The 17,158-nt window shown below is 38.7% G+C and overlaps 1 protein-coding gene across 2 annotated transcripts in view; it reads left to right on the forward strand.

Moving 5' to 3' along the window:
- Window positions 1-12,607, forward strand: part of FRMD3 (FERM domain containing 3) — a 293,422-nt gene extending 280,815 nt beyond the window's left edge. Inside the window, exons 14-15 of one of the 2 annotated variants that reach the window (XM_038526989.1) lie at window positions 7,022-7,480; window positions 12,378-12,607. In XM_038526989.1, the coding sequence (XP_038382917.1) occupies window positions 7,022-7,480; window positions 12,378-12,391 (473 nt within the window). In that variant the 3' untranslated portion in view covers window positions 12,392-12,607. Of the gene's footprint in view, window positions 1-7,021; window positions 10,810-12,377 lie in introns of those variants that run through there. The other variant, XM_038526988.1, reaches the window with a different exon arrangement.
- Window positions 12,608-17,158: the final 4,551 nt, after the last annotated feature.

Genomic DNA, 17,158 nt, shown 5'->3' on the forward strand with positions numbered 1-17,158 from the left:
CTGTATATTACTTTTGTGTCCTGCAACTTTACTGAATTCATATATTCTGTTTTGGGTGGAGGCTTTAGGGTTTTCTGTGGATAGTGTCATGTCATCTGTAAACAGTGGAAGTTTTACTTCTTCCTTGCATTTTATTTCTTCTTCTTGTCTGATTGCTGTGGCTAGGACTTCCAGCACTACATTGAATAAAAGTGGGGAGAGTGGACATTTTTCTCTTGTTCCTGATCTTAGAGCAAACGCTTTCAGTTTTTCACTATTGAATACAATGTTACCTGTGGGTTTTCATAAATGACTTTTATTATGTTGAGGTATGTTGCCTCTAAACCAACTTTGTTGAGAGTTTTTATCATAAGTGATGTTGAATTTTATCAAATGCTTTATCTGTATCTATTGAGATGACCATATGAGTTTTATCCTTCATTTTCTTAATGTGTTGTTTCACATTGATTTGTGAATACTGAATAAATCCCCAGAATAAATCCCACTGGATTGTAGTGGATGATCTTTTTAATGTATTGTTGAATGTGGTTTGCTAATATTTTGTTGAGGATTTTTGTATCTGTATTCATCAGGAAAATTGGCCTGTACTTTTTTCTTTTTTCCTTCCTTCCATCCGTCTATCCATCCATCCATCCATCCATCCATCCATCCATCCATCCATCTGTGCATGGTGTCTGTCTGGTTTTGGTATGAGGACAATACTGGCCTTGTAGAATATATTTGGAAACTTTCCTTCTCTCCCAATTTTTTAAAAATAATTTGAGGAGAATGGGTATAAATTCTTCTTTAAATGTTTGGAAGAAATCACCTGTGAATCCATCTGGTCCTGGGCTTTTGTCAGGAGTTTTTTGACAATCAATTCCATTGCATTACTTGTAATTGGTCTGTTCAGATTTTCTATTTCTTTCTAATTCATATTTCGAAGATTGTAGGTTTCTAAGAAATTATCCATTCCTCCTATATTGTCTAATTTGTGGGCATATAATTTTTGTGATTGTCTCGAATCCTTTGTATTTCTGTGGTGTTAGTTGTTACTTCTCATCTTTCATTTCTGAATTTTATTTGGTTCCTCTTTTTTTAAATAAGTCTAAAGGTTTATCAATTTTGTTTATCTTTTTGAAGAACCAGCTCTTGGTTTCATTGATTTTTTTCTGTTTTTTTGTCATTTTGTCTCTCTTTCACTTATTTGTGCTCTTACCTTTATTATTTAATTAATTCAACTAACTTTGGCATTTGTACTTTTCCTAATTCCTTTAGATATGAGGTTAGATTGAGATTTTTCTTGTTATTTAAGATAGGCCTGTATTGCTAGAACTTTCCCTCTTACAACTGCTTTTCCTGTGTCCCAAAGATTTTGAAACTTTGTGTTCTCATTTTAATTTGTCTTGATGTATTTTTAAATTTCCTCTTATTTCTTCATTGACCCATTGGTTTAGGAGCATGTTGATCAGCCTCCATGTTTTTATTTTTTTTCCACCAGCTTTTTTTCTTGTGATTTTTAGTTTCATACCTCTGTAGTTAGAAAAGATACAAGATGATTTCAGCCTTCTTAAATTTATTGAGGCTTGCTTGGTGGCTTAACATGTGATCTATTTCATGTAATGTTCTATGTGTACTCTAAAGAATTGTATATTCTGTTCTGTATATATCTGTTTAGACCAGATGGACTTATGTGTTGTTCAAAGACATAGTTTCCTTATTGATAGTCCGCCTGGATTATCTATCCATTGATGGAAATGCGGTGTCAAAGTTCTGTACTACTGTTTTATTATTGTCAGTTTCTCCCTTTGTGTCTGTTCATCTTTGCTTTGTATATTAGGTGTTCCAACATTGGTTGCATGTATATTTACAGTTGTTATATCCTCTTGTGGATCCCTTTATCGTTTGTAATGCCCTTTTTTGTCTCATTACAGTCTTTGTTTTAACATCTCTGGTCTAAGTATTGCTACTCTCACCTTCTATTTAACTTCCATTTGCATATAATTTTTTTCCATCCTTTCACTTTGTCTGTTATGTATCTTTAGGTCTAAAGTGAGTCTCTTGTAGGCAGCATATAAATGGGTTGGGTTTTTGTTGTTTTCATTATTCATCCTACCACCTGATGTCTTTTGACTGGAGCATTTTGCCCATTTACATTTAAAATAATTACTGATAGTATATACTTACTGACATTTTATTAATTGCTTTCTGGTTGTTTTGTAGTTCTCCCTTTTTTCTCTTGTTCTCTCCCCTTGTAATTGATGACATTCTTTAGTTTTATGGTTTCGATACCTTTCTTTTTATTTTTTGTGTATCTATACCAGATTTTTAATTTGTGGTTACCAGTAGGCTCATATATAATATATCATGTATAGCAACCAATATTAAGTTTGAACATAGCCTAAAAGAACTTCATTTTTACTACCTCCTCCACTTTTTTACATATATGTTGTCATATTTTACATCCTTTTATTTTGTGAGTTCCCTTAACTTTGAAGATATAATTGATTTTATTTCTTTTAACATTTTTTTAAGCTTAATAAGTGTTCATTCTACTCCCTTTACTGAATTTTTGTTTTTGGTTAGAAGATTGTTTTCTTTCATAGTTCTCTTACTTTTTAAATTTCATTTAAATGAATAAATTTAAATTCATTTAAATGAATAAGTTTCATTTAAATGAAATTCAAAATAAGCCTCCTTATTTTGACTTTCTGTGTTTGTCTCTGTGAATTAGATGGAACAATTGCTCCTTCCAAACACAAAGGAATGGTCTTATATCTGATCATCCCCTGTGTAAACTGTGTGTTCCTGGTTGCTTTGGCTGGCTCACTCTGTGGCTGGTGTAGGCTGGGGTTCCAGAGCTCTCTCTGCTGAGGGCACCTTGGCAGAACAGCTGAAGCTAAAGTGGGTACAAGCCAGTGGATCCTGAGGTGCTCACACAGGGGGCACCCTGGTGGGTGGCTGAAACTGAGGCAGGTACTAGCAGGGTTTTCTCAGGATGCTTTGTACAGGGAGTTCCCTGAGTGGAGTGGCTGGACCCAAAGCAGGTGTTAGTCAAGATGCCCTCACAAGTCATCTGGAGCTGAAGTAGTATGGGCCTGAAGGGTTCCAGGTTGCTTTGCTCCTGTGATACCTTGGTGAGACAGCTGGAGGTATAGTGAGCATCGATCAGGCAAGTCTCAGAGTGTGCTGTGCCAGGGCCACTTTGGACAGTTGGGGGTGGTGTAGGCTAGCATCCCAAGACCTCACTGAGGCAGTAAACTAGGGCTCTCAGCTCCCGCTCCTGTCCATGCTATCAAGACAGAGGGAGACCGTAAACTATAGTGGTCACCAGCCCCTTTGGCCTAGAGACAGTTCCAGCAGCTCTCCTGACATTTGGCAGAATTCTAGGGCTGGATCCTTTATATCCTTGCTGCTCTTTTAAACCATAGCTCTCTCTGTGTGTCCCAGGGCATCCAGGATGAGTAGGGGCTGGGTGCTCAGAGCTTGCTAGGGTGGCAGGCTGGCTATTCTGTCCAGACCCTGCTCCCATCTGTGCTATCAAGGTGGAGGGCGAATGTAAACCATGGCACTTGCCAGTCCCTCTGACCCAAGAGTTTCAGCAGTTCTCTTGCCATCTGGCAGAGTTCTAGGGCTTATTCTAATTGGTCTTTTAATCGTAGCTTGTTTTCTGTGCTCCAGAGCAATGAGTATGCTCACAGTCCCTCAGTACTGTTCCTCCCCTGTGCAGTTTGCAGTATCAGGGGAAAGGGATTTCCTTCATTACAATGTTTCCACCTCTCTTGCCGTTCTCTGTGTTCTATCATGTACAGAAGCTGTTCGTTCAGACCTCAGTTCTTCAGGAGGAACTGCTCTGTTACTAGCTATAGATTTGGTGTGTATATGGAGGAAGTGAGTTCAGGGGCTCCCTATATTGCTCAGACCAGAAGCCCAGCCATTGTTGCTTTAAATATACCTTCTATCCTTCCCCCACCTTTCCTTCTTGAATTTCCATAATGCCAATATTGTTTCTTTTCATTGTGTCTCATAAGTTCTGTAAGCTAACCTCCCTTTTTTTTTTTTTTTCATTTTTTCATTTTGTTTCTCTGCCTGGATAATTTGAAATGTCCAATCATCCAGGTTGCTGATTTTTTTCTTCTGCTTAGTCGAATGTGTGGTGGAAGCACTCTATTGAATTCTTCAGTTCAGTTATTGTATTTTTCAGCTCTAGAATTTTTTTTGATGGTTTCTATTTCTTGGTTGCATTCATTTTGTTCAGTTTTGCATTTTCCTAATTTTGTTTCATCACCTATGTGTTCCTGTAATTCACCAAACTTCTTTAGAAGGATTATTTTTAATTTTTCAACAGTTCACAGATCTCTCTCTCTCTTTAGGGTTAGTTATTAATGCCTTAATTAGTTTCTGTTGGACAGGTCATATTTACCTGACTTGTTGTGATTATTGATCACCAGTGAGATACTTTGTTATCTGCAAATTGTAAGTGATCTCCTCTCCCAGATTTTGCAGGTTCATTTTGGCAGAGAGGGTTCTTCAACAGCTTGGTTTGGGTTTCTGGATCTGGCTACTGGTAACATCATTGGGCAGGTGGGCCTGCTATTAGGGGCTATTTTGGGGCATGGCACGTATATAAACTCTGAGGTCATGGGTGGGTGGGTATGCCACTGAGAATAGCTGGATGGGACTGCTGGCTTGGTACTTGCCCAAGTGAGGCTGTAGGGTGGGCATCACAGTTGTCTAGATTCTCTGGGTAGTCTTACTAGATGGTCAGGCCTGGGTGCTATGCTTAGCAGTTAAAGTGGGATTATGGATTAGTTTCCCTGTCCTGCCAGGGCAGCAGGACAGGACTTAGGACCCTTGTGTTCTTTGTTGTCTGGGGACCTGAATCAAGCAAGGATACCCTGGGCAGGTGAGGCTACCAGTTTTGCTCTGCAAAGTGCCACTGTGAGCAGGGCTGTTGGAAGGGCTAAGCAGTTTCTGATGTGTTCTCATGAGGTTCCTTGGTCGGGGGGGGGGCTGAAGCCTATTCAGCAATGAGAAGCACTGTGACTTAGTTCTCCCCGCAGGAGAAGCAGCTCAGAGACCAGTAAGGCTCTTGGTTGTTCTTACTCCAGTGGACTCATGCCACAGATTTTCTGGCCAAACAGGACCCTTACTTTGCTCTGAGGACCCTTACTTTGCTCAGTCAGCTCTGCCCACTTATCCCTCAGGCTGAGTGTTGCCCAGGTGGTCTAATGTAGCTTTCAGGTGTTCTCACCAGCCCTTCCTATCACATTCTGGGGAAACAGTTTTCTGGGGAAAATTCCATAGCTGCTAGCTGTGACTCAACTCTTTTGCCTGGGAGGGCCCCCTTCAGGCAACTTTTAAATTTTCCCATCAGGCTTTCTGGTTGAGAGGGGCCAGGAGCCAGGTTCTACAGAGTGTGAGGCTATGACTATTTTTCTGACCAGGGAAGAAGGGTCAGACCAGGCTCCAGGGATGATAAAACTCATCTGAGAACCCAAATCAAGCAGACCTGAACCCTGCAGCATTCCCAGAGTGTATCCCTGACTTGGTTCTGCAAATGAACAGAGCCACTGGTTGGGATTACTACTTAGGCGCTGCAGGTACGCGCTAGCTCTCCCGAGATCCAAGTGCTGCTTGTGGGAAGTCCTCCTCTGCTCTTCTGTCACAGATTCCCAGTTTTTGAGCCCCACAGAGCCCCCTATGATCCCCACGGGGCAAAACCAGCTCCCTTGAAGCAACCCACAATCCTGGATATCACCTCTGGTCTCTCTTTTCTGGAGTGTGTATCAGCTCGGGGGAGACTTCCCAGCATGGTGCTGCACTGGCCAGGGAAGGGGCAATATGGTCTGCATGTAGCCATTCCTCCACCCTTCTAGTGTGGTCGGTCTGTTCTCTGTGGTGCAGTGGGCTGCTTCAGCCTCACTCTCATGTTCTAGGATTCTCTCATTGGTGTCTTGTCCAGAAATAGCTGTTTCTTATGAGGGGAAGCAAACAACTAAGTCAGGTATGACCAATGTCGGCATCTTGGTGATATCACTTCTCACACATCTTAGAAATCCTGAAATGTATTAATTAAAAGCTGGTTTATAGTGACTAATGCACCTCACTACCACTTTATTGCCTTGTAGATCCACCCTGAGGAACATGGCTTTAATAAAGCCAGACCTTCATTTCCCACTAAGAACCCAAGACTCAAAATGAGGAAAGCTGGCTTTACGCAACTTCATTTTCCATCTGTTAACACGAAGAGTTGAGAAACACTTCTCCTCTGATAAACTTTAAGAAATAAGTTGCATACTCTTTGACCAAGCAATTTTCCTTTTAGATAATTGTGGCAAATGAACTCAAATGAGAGGGTAAAAAAGCTTTTATACGTAAAGATGTCTCCTAACATCTCCCCCCCCACCTTTTTTTTACAAATACAAAGCAATCTAAATCTTTGCCAGTAGGCAATTAATTTATTGTATTAGAGAACTTGGCAACTGTTATAAATAATGCTATTGGAGTTCATTTCAAATAGAGAATGTCTAAGTTAAAACATTAAATGGAGGGAGCAAGATACAAGTTTATGCATACATGATTGCAGTTATATAAAACTAGAAAACTAGCTTGTGCCTAGAATGAAGACTGGAATACATAAAAGTAGACTATCACTGGATAGTAGATTCTGTAATTTGTCATCCAATGAAGTAATACAGTAAGTGTTCACTCAGAATTAGAATAGTGGTTTACTGTCATCTTATTATTGCAGACATGACCAAAGTTGGAGGTTTGCAGACCATGATTGTACACATAAATATTGTAAATATTGTCAACCATTTGAGGTGTGTTGCTTATTTTAGGTTTAGCATATTGACGTTAGGGTCTTTTATTAAAATGACTGTTAAAAGTTAGGATTCCATAGAATAATTTCATGGATTCCTTGAATTCCATTTTTTTGGGGGGTTTTGTTTTGTTAGTGTCCATCTATAGATCTTTGTGGGAATAAAAAAAAACAACCTGAAACCTAAAATTAAGGGGAAAAAATGTCTCTTTACAGGTGTTCCATTACCCAAAGAAGACATTTCTGCCCCTCTGATCTCTAGCTCACCAGTGAAGGAAGCCCGGGAGTATGAAAGCCCCCCAAGTGAAGAGGAAGATAAAATAAAAGAAGAGCCCCTGACTATCTCTGAACTGGCGTACAACCCAAGCGCCAGCCTGCTCCCCACCCCTGTTGATGATGATGAGATTGACATGCTCTTTGACTGTCCATCCAGGCTGGAGTTGGAAAGAGAAGACACAGATTCATTTGAGGAACTGGAAGCAGATGAAAATGCCTTTTTGATGGCCGAAGAAGAAGAGCTGAAAGAGGCTCACCAAGCTTTGTCGTGGAGCTATGACATTCTGAGCGGCCATATTCGGGTGAACCCACTGGTCAAGAGTTTTTCCAGGCTCCTTGTGGTGGGCCTGGGGCTGCTGTTCTTTGTATTCCCCCTGCTCCTCCTCCTTTTGGAGTCAGGTATTGATCTTTCCTTCTTATGTGAAATCCGCCAGACGCCAGAGTTTGAGCAGTTTCACTATGAATACTACTGCCCTCTAAAGGAGTGGGTGGCTGGCAAAGTAAACCTCATCCTCTACATGCTGGGTTGCTCATAAAGGTCGTGACTCATATGACTAAGGGCTATATTCAATACTAGTGATTTGTTTTTGTTGTTTTAGTTTTTTTTTTTTTCAGCAAATGCCTAGTTCTGAATGGTCACAGGGCCATGAACAGGTGTTCCTTACTTATAACTGATTATTGAAAATTTTAAGTTAGCTTTCCATAATTCACTACAGTTAAATAAGTTCACGTCAAATAGTTATTTTAGTTACAGGTCAGGAAGATGGCCTTTCAATAACCAAAAATGTATTTATTTTTTATTATACTACAGACATACTCTTTATCATAATACATAATACATTGAGCTGAATTAGATTTCCCCTTTTTTAATAGCACCATTATAAGGTTCAGAATCAGAATTTTAGTAAAAACCCAAGAGAGTTTTTGAATATAATCCTTAGTGAAAACAATGTCCTCTAACCGATGCCTATACAACTAAATTTATGCTGGGCTTTTGTTTTCTGTTTTTTTAAAAATATTTTTATGTGTTCAAAATATTTTGGTAAATTTTTAGCAAAAAAAGAAGCCTCCTGGAGTTATTTAAGTGTACAGATTGTAAGATTAATGCACAAAGGGTATGTCAGGAATTTTTTTTAATGTTTTGGCACTGGTTTGTTTTTTAAAATATTTTTGGCTGAACCAATTGCATAATTTGTTGTTACCTGCATATAAGATAGAAAATAGGTAGAAAGACACTGTAGTAAGTAAGCTCTTGAAATGGATGATGGAACTGGAGGATGTAGAAACAATACTCAAGCGGACACAGGATGGTCCATTTTTTCAGAGTATTTGGACAAGATGAGTTACTACTTTCATTTGCATTATGTTCATATATTTTGGTTGGGGAAACAGAATGTTTTTAAAAGAAAGTGAAACCTTAAAGGAAAAAGGTTAAAAGGTATGCTAGTTAATTGCATATTATCGTACATTAACCCAAGAGTGGAAGCAGATGGGAACTGGGCAAGTAGCAAAACAGGAGTTATGGTGAGGCTAGGGGTGGCAGACAAACCATCTTTTATGAAAGTGGTGGAGATGCATGGTATTGGATGATGTAAAGAATGTGCACTTGCTGTCTGAGTTGACACGAATATGTGTAAATGGATCTAAATAAAAGTGGAGAAACTTTAAGGCATAATTTTTTGGGTCCCTCATGCCATTCATTGGATTCGGTGGGAGAAATTTCAAAAGAAAGTTGTGTGAGAGAGAATGAGAGAGACAGAGAGGATATGAAAAGAATGGAATTTGGCTTTTTGATAAATGCTGATGATTTTCCTTTGTGGTGGCCCTTATACTCTTTTTCTTTCTCAGATTTTTAAAGATCTTAACTCATTCCTGATTGGGGCTCCCATTAAGAGAGTAGAAGAGACTCATTAGATGATCTAGCATTTCAGGTTGGATTAAACAGTAAAATGACTCCCTAACCAGATAGCAGAGGGGACAAATGTTCTAGAACCTTCCTTCATACCATAAAATCCACAATAAATGATTGATGCCTCCCCATGCAGAGTACTTACCGATACTGTGGTATAATTAAGAAAGAAAAGAGTATGGAGCTTAGGATAGTGCACTGGGATTTCTCCATGGACTGAGAATATTCCATTACCTTCATTTACAAAGAAATTGGGCACCTTTAGTCTCTCCTTAGCTGTAATAGATGCTCCAGCTCTATTATTAGCATCCTTTCTAAATTGGCCATGCCTGTCCTACTCATTTATGGAGCTCTGAGTGCTCTATTAGACATCTGTTTTATTTTTTATTTATTTTTTTTTTTAGACATCTGTTTTAAAATAAGTTTTAAGAGTTAGCTTTCAAAGAATTCAGTTGAGCAAACTATAATATACATTTGCTATTAAGTTTGTAGGGTGTTCTCTCTTGTGCTTTCATAACTTATTTTGCTTTTTATTGAAGAATATTTAGTACCTGAAATTTGATACCAACATAGAATATATTTTCTATGGTTTATTTTGGAAGTTTTCAAATGGCCAGCATTGACATTGAAGGTTGTTTTTTTTTTTTTTTTTACCTCTTTGTTAATGATTTCCAAGTCATACTTTCTGACAAAAGGCTACCCCAGTGTAGTCTGCACAAAATTAGTCCCCCTTGTAATCATGCTTCCTATCATTTCCTTTGAAGTTCTAACCATAACAAGCCTAGTCCTTGCCCTTTAAAAGTAACATTAAATATTTTTTTTAATTATGGAAGTAATATATTGCCCATCATACAACACTGAAAAATACTGACAGGATAAATACCACACATAATCCAACCATGCAGATTTATGTTAGGGAGTAATCAACATATTTTAACATTTCCAGGTAACATCTCTTTTGGGCAAAGACATTAATAGAAATGTTTTTAAGCAAAGGAGTTAACAGAATAGGGCTTGCTGAATTTAAGCAATAGCTACTAAATGTAAAACTGGGATCCTGAAATGCCATTTGTCAGAATAGAATCAGCATTTTAGAAATATCCACTTCAGTTTTGTTAAGAGACAGTCACCAGCTGCCTGAATCTAATGAGGAGAAAAGTGCTTCCAAAGATGGAGAATATATAATATAGTGAGAGATACAGAATTCAAAGCAAGTGTGTGAGTATATGTATATTCCATATTATTGGTATAGATGTGTTTATATATGAATCTGTATATATGTGTGTATTTGTATACACACAACTGATATGCCCCTCATACATAGTTGTATTTATTTTTCCCCAATTGAGGAGTTTGTGACATGTTGTTATCCTTTTCCCTCTCAGATACCATGGGATAAAACCCACAGTCTCAAAGGTTTCAATTTTCCATGAAAACTGTGTGTACATTTGTGGTTTTATATACACACATATATGGCACATACATATACACACACAATCTTGTCTTTAGTGCTAATGCAAGTTGGATCATGAAAAAAATGTAGGTAAAGTATCGTGTATTTCTGTCTGTGCTTGGAGCATACTGTAAAATGTTATGTATTTGGAATATATTTTGTGGTTTGTCTAATACTTATAAAGACAACTCTGGGAAGAATTCAAAAGTTGATTTCATTGAAATACTAGAGATACGGGGGCCATGTTACCTGTGATTGGAGCCTTATCTTTGTATAGTGAAATCTGCATTTCTATGTCAACATCCAGATTGTTTTATATGTTAATATGGTGGCAGGAATCCCTAATAAAAATACTCTGGGGAAAAATGTTTCTGCAATCATTTAGTTTTATTCAAAGTAAAGTTGCATTAATAGCCTGTTGAAACTACAGAAAGGTAGGTCACCCTTGAATGGTGATAGTCTGAAAAAAAAAAAAAATCACAGGTAATTGATGGGATTAGTCCTTTGCAGAAATCACTCAGGCTAAAAAAAAAAAAAAAAAAAAAAAAAAAAAAGAAAAGAAAAGAAAAGAAATCACTCAGGCTAAAACCAGGAATATTGAGTGTACTGAAAATGGACCCAAACATAAAAGATATCTTAATTTCATTAACTAAACTATAGCTAACTAGAGAAATAGCAAAGCATGGAAAAACAGAGAGGTGTTCTTCATTGCACATAGGAGGAAGGATTTCAGACTGATAAAAATTAGTAGGTCCTCAGTTCTGACAGAAAAGGGTGCTTTCCTATGCCAGAGAGAACTACGTCAGACTCAACTCTCCAACACTTGCCATGAAACTTGAATCTGTTCATGGACCCTGGAAGAACCTTACTCTTCTATTCTGGTCTTCCCCTCCATACAGCATGGCCTAGAAGGCCCACTGCTTTTGTTTAACACAAAGCTAACAACTCCATGCCTGACCGCTAGATCAGAAGGTGTTACTGTGAATGAAGCAGAAGGGGCTCTCTATACAATAGGAACACCATAATGTCAAGCCAAATTTACCTCAGCTGTGGTGGCCCCTTAAGTCCTGTCAATCTTGGTTTTACGGAGATAATTGATATACAAAATTCTAGGAGTTTTAGGTATACAATATAATGATTTGATATATGTATATGTTGTGAGATGATTGCCCAAGAAGCTTGGTCAACCTCCAACACCTCACAGAATTACAAATTTTTTTTGTGATGAGAACTTTCATCTGTGAGCAGATCTCTTAGCAACTTTCAATACAATACAGTATTGTTAGCCAGAGTCCCCATGTTGTATATTACATCTCCAGACAGAACTTCTATCTGGAAGTTTGAACCTTTTGATCATCTTCATCCATTTCGCCCACCTGGGGGGTAGGGAGTGGCTAGGGAAGATCTGTCAGGTTCTTACAGCAGTCATCAGAGGCCCAGGTTATAGAGTACAGGCAAGAAAAAGAATTGTGTGGCTATTCTTCAGGTATGAGGTGACTTAGGGACCTACAGTCCCAGCTCCAGTGGCTGTAGCCAGCACCTTTGTTTGGCTTAGTGTCTGCAGACTGGAAGGTTCATACAAAGTGACCCTCGGCTACTTATTCCTTGAGCAGTCCAGGCTCTTGACCCAACCTCACCTCTTAGGAGAAACCGTTTTCCTTATTCCTCCATTCTTTGCTTAGCCAAACAGGGAAAAGATCTAACCACACTCCAGCCTGGAAGGAAAGTACTGGGGAGAAGCTTCCATCTCTGGGGATGGTTGTGGTTGATGAATGTGAGCCTCTTTGGGCCATCTTTCTCTACTGGGTGGAGATAATGTACTAAAAGTCCCTGCTTACTTGTCCTCCTGCTTCTTCTCTCTCTCTCTCTCTCTCTCTCTCTTTCTCTCTCTCTCTCTCTCTCTCTCTCTCTCGGACCTGCTTTTGGGCTTCCAGTCTACATGCAGTAAACAGACCCAGCAGGACCTGCCCGTGGTGGGCCCAGCCAGGACTCGGCTCTCCACATTCCAGCCTCGGTCTGTGATGGGGTGGGTAAGTTTGGCGAGCACTGCCCAGTGGGCTCAGCGGTCATCACTTCCAAGAGGACGAAAGAAGCCTCACTTGGGTCTCAGATTCCAGCTGTGTTGTCTAATCAATTAATAAAACTGATTTTACTCCTCTCCTGACCCTTGTGTCTATTGTCTACTGGGAACCAGGGTGTTGGGTGGGGACAAGATTTGCACTAAGGACACTCAAGAATATTTAGGGTCTCTGCAACCTCCAATGTTGCCAGCAAGGAAAGAAACGAGAAGTCTGCTCTGGCTGAACTTCAGGTACCAGGGGTTGTCTGCCACCAGACCTGACTGGCCTTGCAAGTGGCTGAGGGAACTTGAGAGTCAATATTAGTAAAGGAAAAGAGGGTTGGTTGGAACCCCACATCCCTGTTAATCTAGAGCTGATGCTTACCCCACATATCTCCTTGGAAAGAGAACCAAGGCCACTTTTCTGGTTGTAAAGGAAAACTCCTACAAAGACAAAGGATATACTTTAGGTGAGTACTAAGTATTGAAACATGTCTTATGAATTACAGCAGCTCTTCCAGCTAACCCTGGTCACTTTGAAACTCCTCATCCACAAGAATAAGGATTACGAAAATTGGCTTTCTGAGACTAGCCTTCAAGCCTCTCAGGGGAGAGAACGTACTAACAAACCTGTGTGAATTTTCACTCTGCTTGACAGTTTTCATAATTTAAAAATTCAGCATTCTGGTTTCAGCATCAATCTCCTGTAATTTACTTGGTGAGAATCAACTGCCTCCCATCCTGGATCAGCCCAAGTGTCCCAACAATCCTGAACTGCTGGTTCTGCAAAGTTGCAAACCAGACCTTGAACAGTGGTGGCCACATAAACATACTGCTCCCTGGTCTTAGGGTTCCTATGTAATTTATTTTCCAGAACTCTTTGGAGAGTGAAAGGGGGTATTTTTAGTGATTATGTCACAACATCAGGTATTAACTAGGATGGCTCCAGATACTCTACCTGTAAGGCTTTTTTGCTCAATAGCTAGGTGCCCTCTTTCAAAAACTGCTCCAGGTTCTTTCTCTAAAATAAAGCTCTTGACAAAGTTAGAGAAGGATTATTGCCTGTTACTCATATTCTCATCCTTGCCACAAAATACTGCTTGAAATTTACCAAAAATAGTCATATCATGTGGTTTGGTCTAAGACTACAAATTACACAGATCATTTTAAATGAGCCTCTGGCACTGAATCTTTAATGTTACACACTCAAATTACTCACCATTTATAACGTTAAATTTCTTGCTTAATGTGAGGCAGGTAGAAGGTTAGAATGATCTCAATGCTCCTTTTACTTCCATAGCCCTGATTTTGACATTTCTGATCTGTACAGAACACTGATACAGAACACTGATGATCAGTTTAATTGTGAATAACCATTCACACCAGGTACACACAAGCCAACTCAATCATTTATACTGAGAAATGTCAGCCAGCTTGACACTTGTTTGATGCTCAATGCTCCATGTGTGCTTTTCCCAGAACATAAGCTGTAATATGAACCAAACATTATCAAGCACAAGGAATCATGGCTGGAAAGCTGCCTTTCAAGGCAGTCTGCCTCAACACACCAGATGTTCCCAGGGACAGGCCTATCTTAGGAGGCCTGGGGACACATTATACACATTTTACTACAAATCTCCCATTTTATAAATTTCTTGTGGCAGAGACTGGCAGCTGAACACCAAAACAGTTTCCTCTTCATCTTGTGCATGGAATTAGACTACATTTCTCAGCCCTTGTGTACTTGGGTATGCTGTATTCCTGAGTTTTGGCCAATGGAATTTGGATAGGAAGTGATCTATATCACTTCCAAGCCCTAGATTTGGTGTAGGCCTTCCTTTTGTCACTGGGTATTAGCACCTGCGGTGACCTTGACGCCACCAGTTGAGGATATTAGAGCTGCCAACAACTTGGATGCTTGAATGACTGTGTGCAGCAGAGCACCTCCCACTTCACCCTAAATCAAGCCTGTCTTGGAGCACTTGACCAACAAAGTCCCAACTGGGGAATTTCTAAGTCCATTGTTGCTACCACTCCTCCTACTATTCCAGTTTGCTGTCTCACCAAGTGAAGGAGAGTACAGATGAAAACAGGTGTTGGAACTCCCCAGCACTGGAGTCTCTGAGAAGATTCTGTCAGAGAACCACTCTACAGAGGGGAGGAGATACCCTTCTGCACTTGAGAGTGCCAAACCTGGGTGGGGGCCCTACATTTGGTGCTAATGTGTCTTATCACTTTTGCTTTCAGGGGCTCAATTGGAATAGTCCATTATTAGAACCCAAGGTAGCCCTCCTTGATGGGCAAACTCACTCCTGGTTGAGAACTACTGCATTCAGGACTGATTTCATGGGCATGTGACCTGTGAACCTATAAATAACCCGGCTTTCAAAGGTTTGGTTTAATGCTCTGCTATCACCATCTTGAAATTTTTAATAATTTTATCTTTGAAGTTGTTTTATAAGTGAAGTCCAATGGGACAATGAAATTTGAAAGAGATCAGTCAGGCAACAATAAGCACTCCCATATGGTACCGTTGGCCTGGGTACAGGCATGCACACATACATAAATGGGGCAGTCTAGGGTACCAGCAGTCCCTGAGGGGACTTCCTGCACCAGAATCTGAGCCCAGATTAATGGCAAAGGAGGCAGCTGCAGCAAAATCCAGCCCTGGAGATAGGAGGTACTCCATATATAGATGGTTCTGGAACCCGTGGTGGGAGGCCAGCTTGCCCATCAATCCCTGGAATCCATCCCTGGAGCATCTGCATGGATATCGACTCTGCCCTGAGCACTGGAACAATATCTGTCACCACTTAGGCAGTAAACTGTTAGTAATTTATCACAACATAAAAGTGTACACATAGACATTATAACAAACTATACCAGAGAGTCATTAGAATTCTTCAGAGATTTAGCATTTCTGATTTTGAAAAACAGTGCAACACTGCAAAGCAAATATCCATTGGCTTGGAAATAGAAATTAAAGATCCTCACATCCCACAGAAACTATCCACCCCCAGCTATTTTCATATAAAAACTTTCATGGACCAATTATTAACTAATAGACAATTTTAAAATAGTTTTCCCTTGTGATTGAAGACATAGCATTAGAATTCATAAATAGTATTTTAAATTAGATATAAATCATGAAACCAACTTTAAGCTTCTTGTACAACCTCTACAAGTTACAGCAAAGATTAGAGGAAACATTAAAATGCCATTAGACTAACATTTAAACCTAAATTCAGACTTAGAAAAAATTAATCTTTTAGAAAAATTATTCTGCAAGAATAACCAAGGCTGGATGTACTAAAATTTGTATTTCAAAATAATTTATCAGAACTTTATCTGAATATTGTTAAGGTCTATAAAATATTCTTAACAGTACCAGTAACAGTTGTATAAGCAGACCCTTCTTTAAAAATCATCAAAACTTATTTGTGATCTTACATTTATCAAGAGTGACTGTTACTTTAATTGAAAAACGGAGTTTTAAAATATTGTTTTGATGACTTAATAAATGAATTTGCAGAAAAATGAACCCTAAAAATGTTATGATCAAGATACTTATATATTGATATATATTAATATAACAAGTAATCATTATTTTATTACACATAATTATGGGATTAAAATATTGTTCTTTGTAATTTGTAACATAAATATCATTACTCATGTATTACTATCACCCTTTTATAAGTAACAAAATATTTTTAAAAGAAAAACTTTTTATACTTTTACCTGTACTTTTCCACTGCATTTTGAACAAAAAGCTCCACATTTTCATTTTGCTCTGGGTCATGCAAATTATGTCACTGATCCTGACTGGCTTACAAGAATGGAGAGACAGAGCATTGGAAATGAATATTTTGGTGATCAGAATTGAAGATTTGAGGGTAAAAGCTAAATGCATATGGCTAATTTTTCTTTCTTTGAAGAATTTAAAACCACCTAAATAATGATAAAGTGTCTATATATAAAAATATTTTACTTTCTATATGAAAACAATAAGTGGGGGAATTATCTTTTTGTGAATAATTCGATTTTCTCAAACTCTAGTGATTAAATTAGGTTAAACAAGGTACCTATAAGTGAAAGAATGGATAAAAATTAATTTCAGCATCTAGAATTTGGTAAAGCCTTTTTGGTATATAATTCTGTATAACTGAGGAAGTGAATGATCCTAATGAGTATGACACATCCTTTTTCAGATCAGGTCTTTACCAATTTTTTTCTTTCAATAAAATGTAAAAACAACTAGAATAGTTATGTGATCATTAAAATTCTATTTTATGGAAAACTACTAGAGTGCTGGAGTAGACTTCAAAAAATCCTTTCCTCCATAATAGTAATGAGAACAGTGGCAAAAATTGTGAAAATCAACTTTTCCAGAACTCTGGAAATTAACCACAAGCTTCCAATAACTAAGACAATTTATTCAAGGAAAACCTGCTGAGTATTAATAAGATCAGTGAGCTTTGTGGCATTTTAACCTGCCCTATTCACATCTCCTAGCCAGCCCTACAATATCCTTGAAAACCAACAGCCTTACAACTATGAAAGCTATGAAAAATAGCAGAATTGTAGCCACTGAAGGGGATAGAATGGGTGTGAGTTCCCCAATAGCCCCACCTACAAGGAAGTGTTCAACCTGTA

This window comes from Canis lupus, chromosome 1, assembly GCF_011100685.1.
Source record: "Canis lupus familiaris isolate Mischka breed German Shepherd chromosome 1, alternate assembly UU_Cfam_GSD_1.0, whole genome shotgun sequence".
In the NCBI taxonomy this organism is placed as follows: domain Eukaryota; kingdom Metazoa; phylum Chordata; class Mammalia; order Carnivora; family Canidae; genus Canis; species Canis lupus.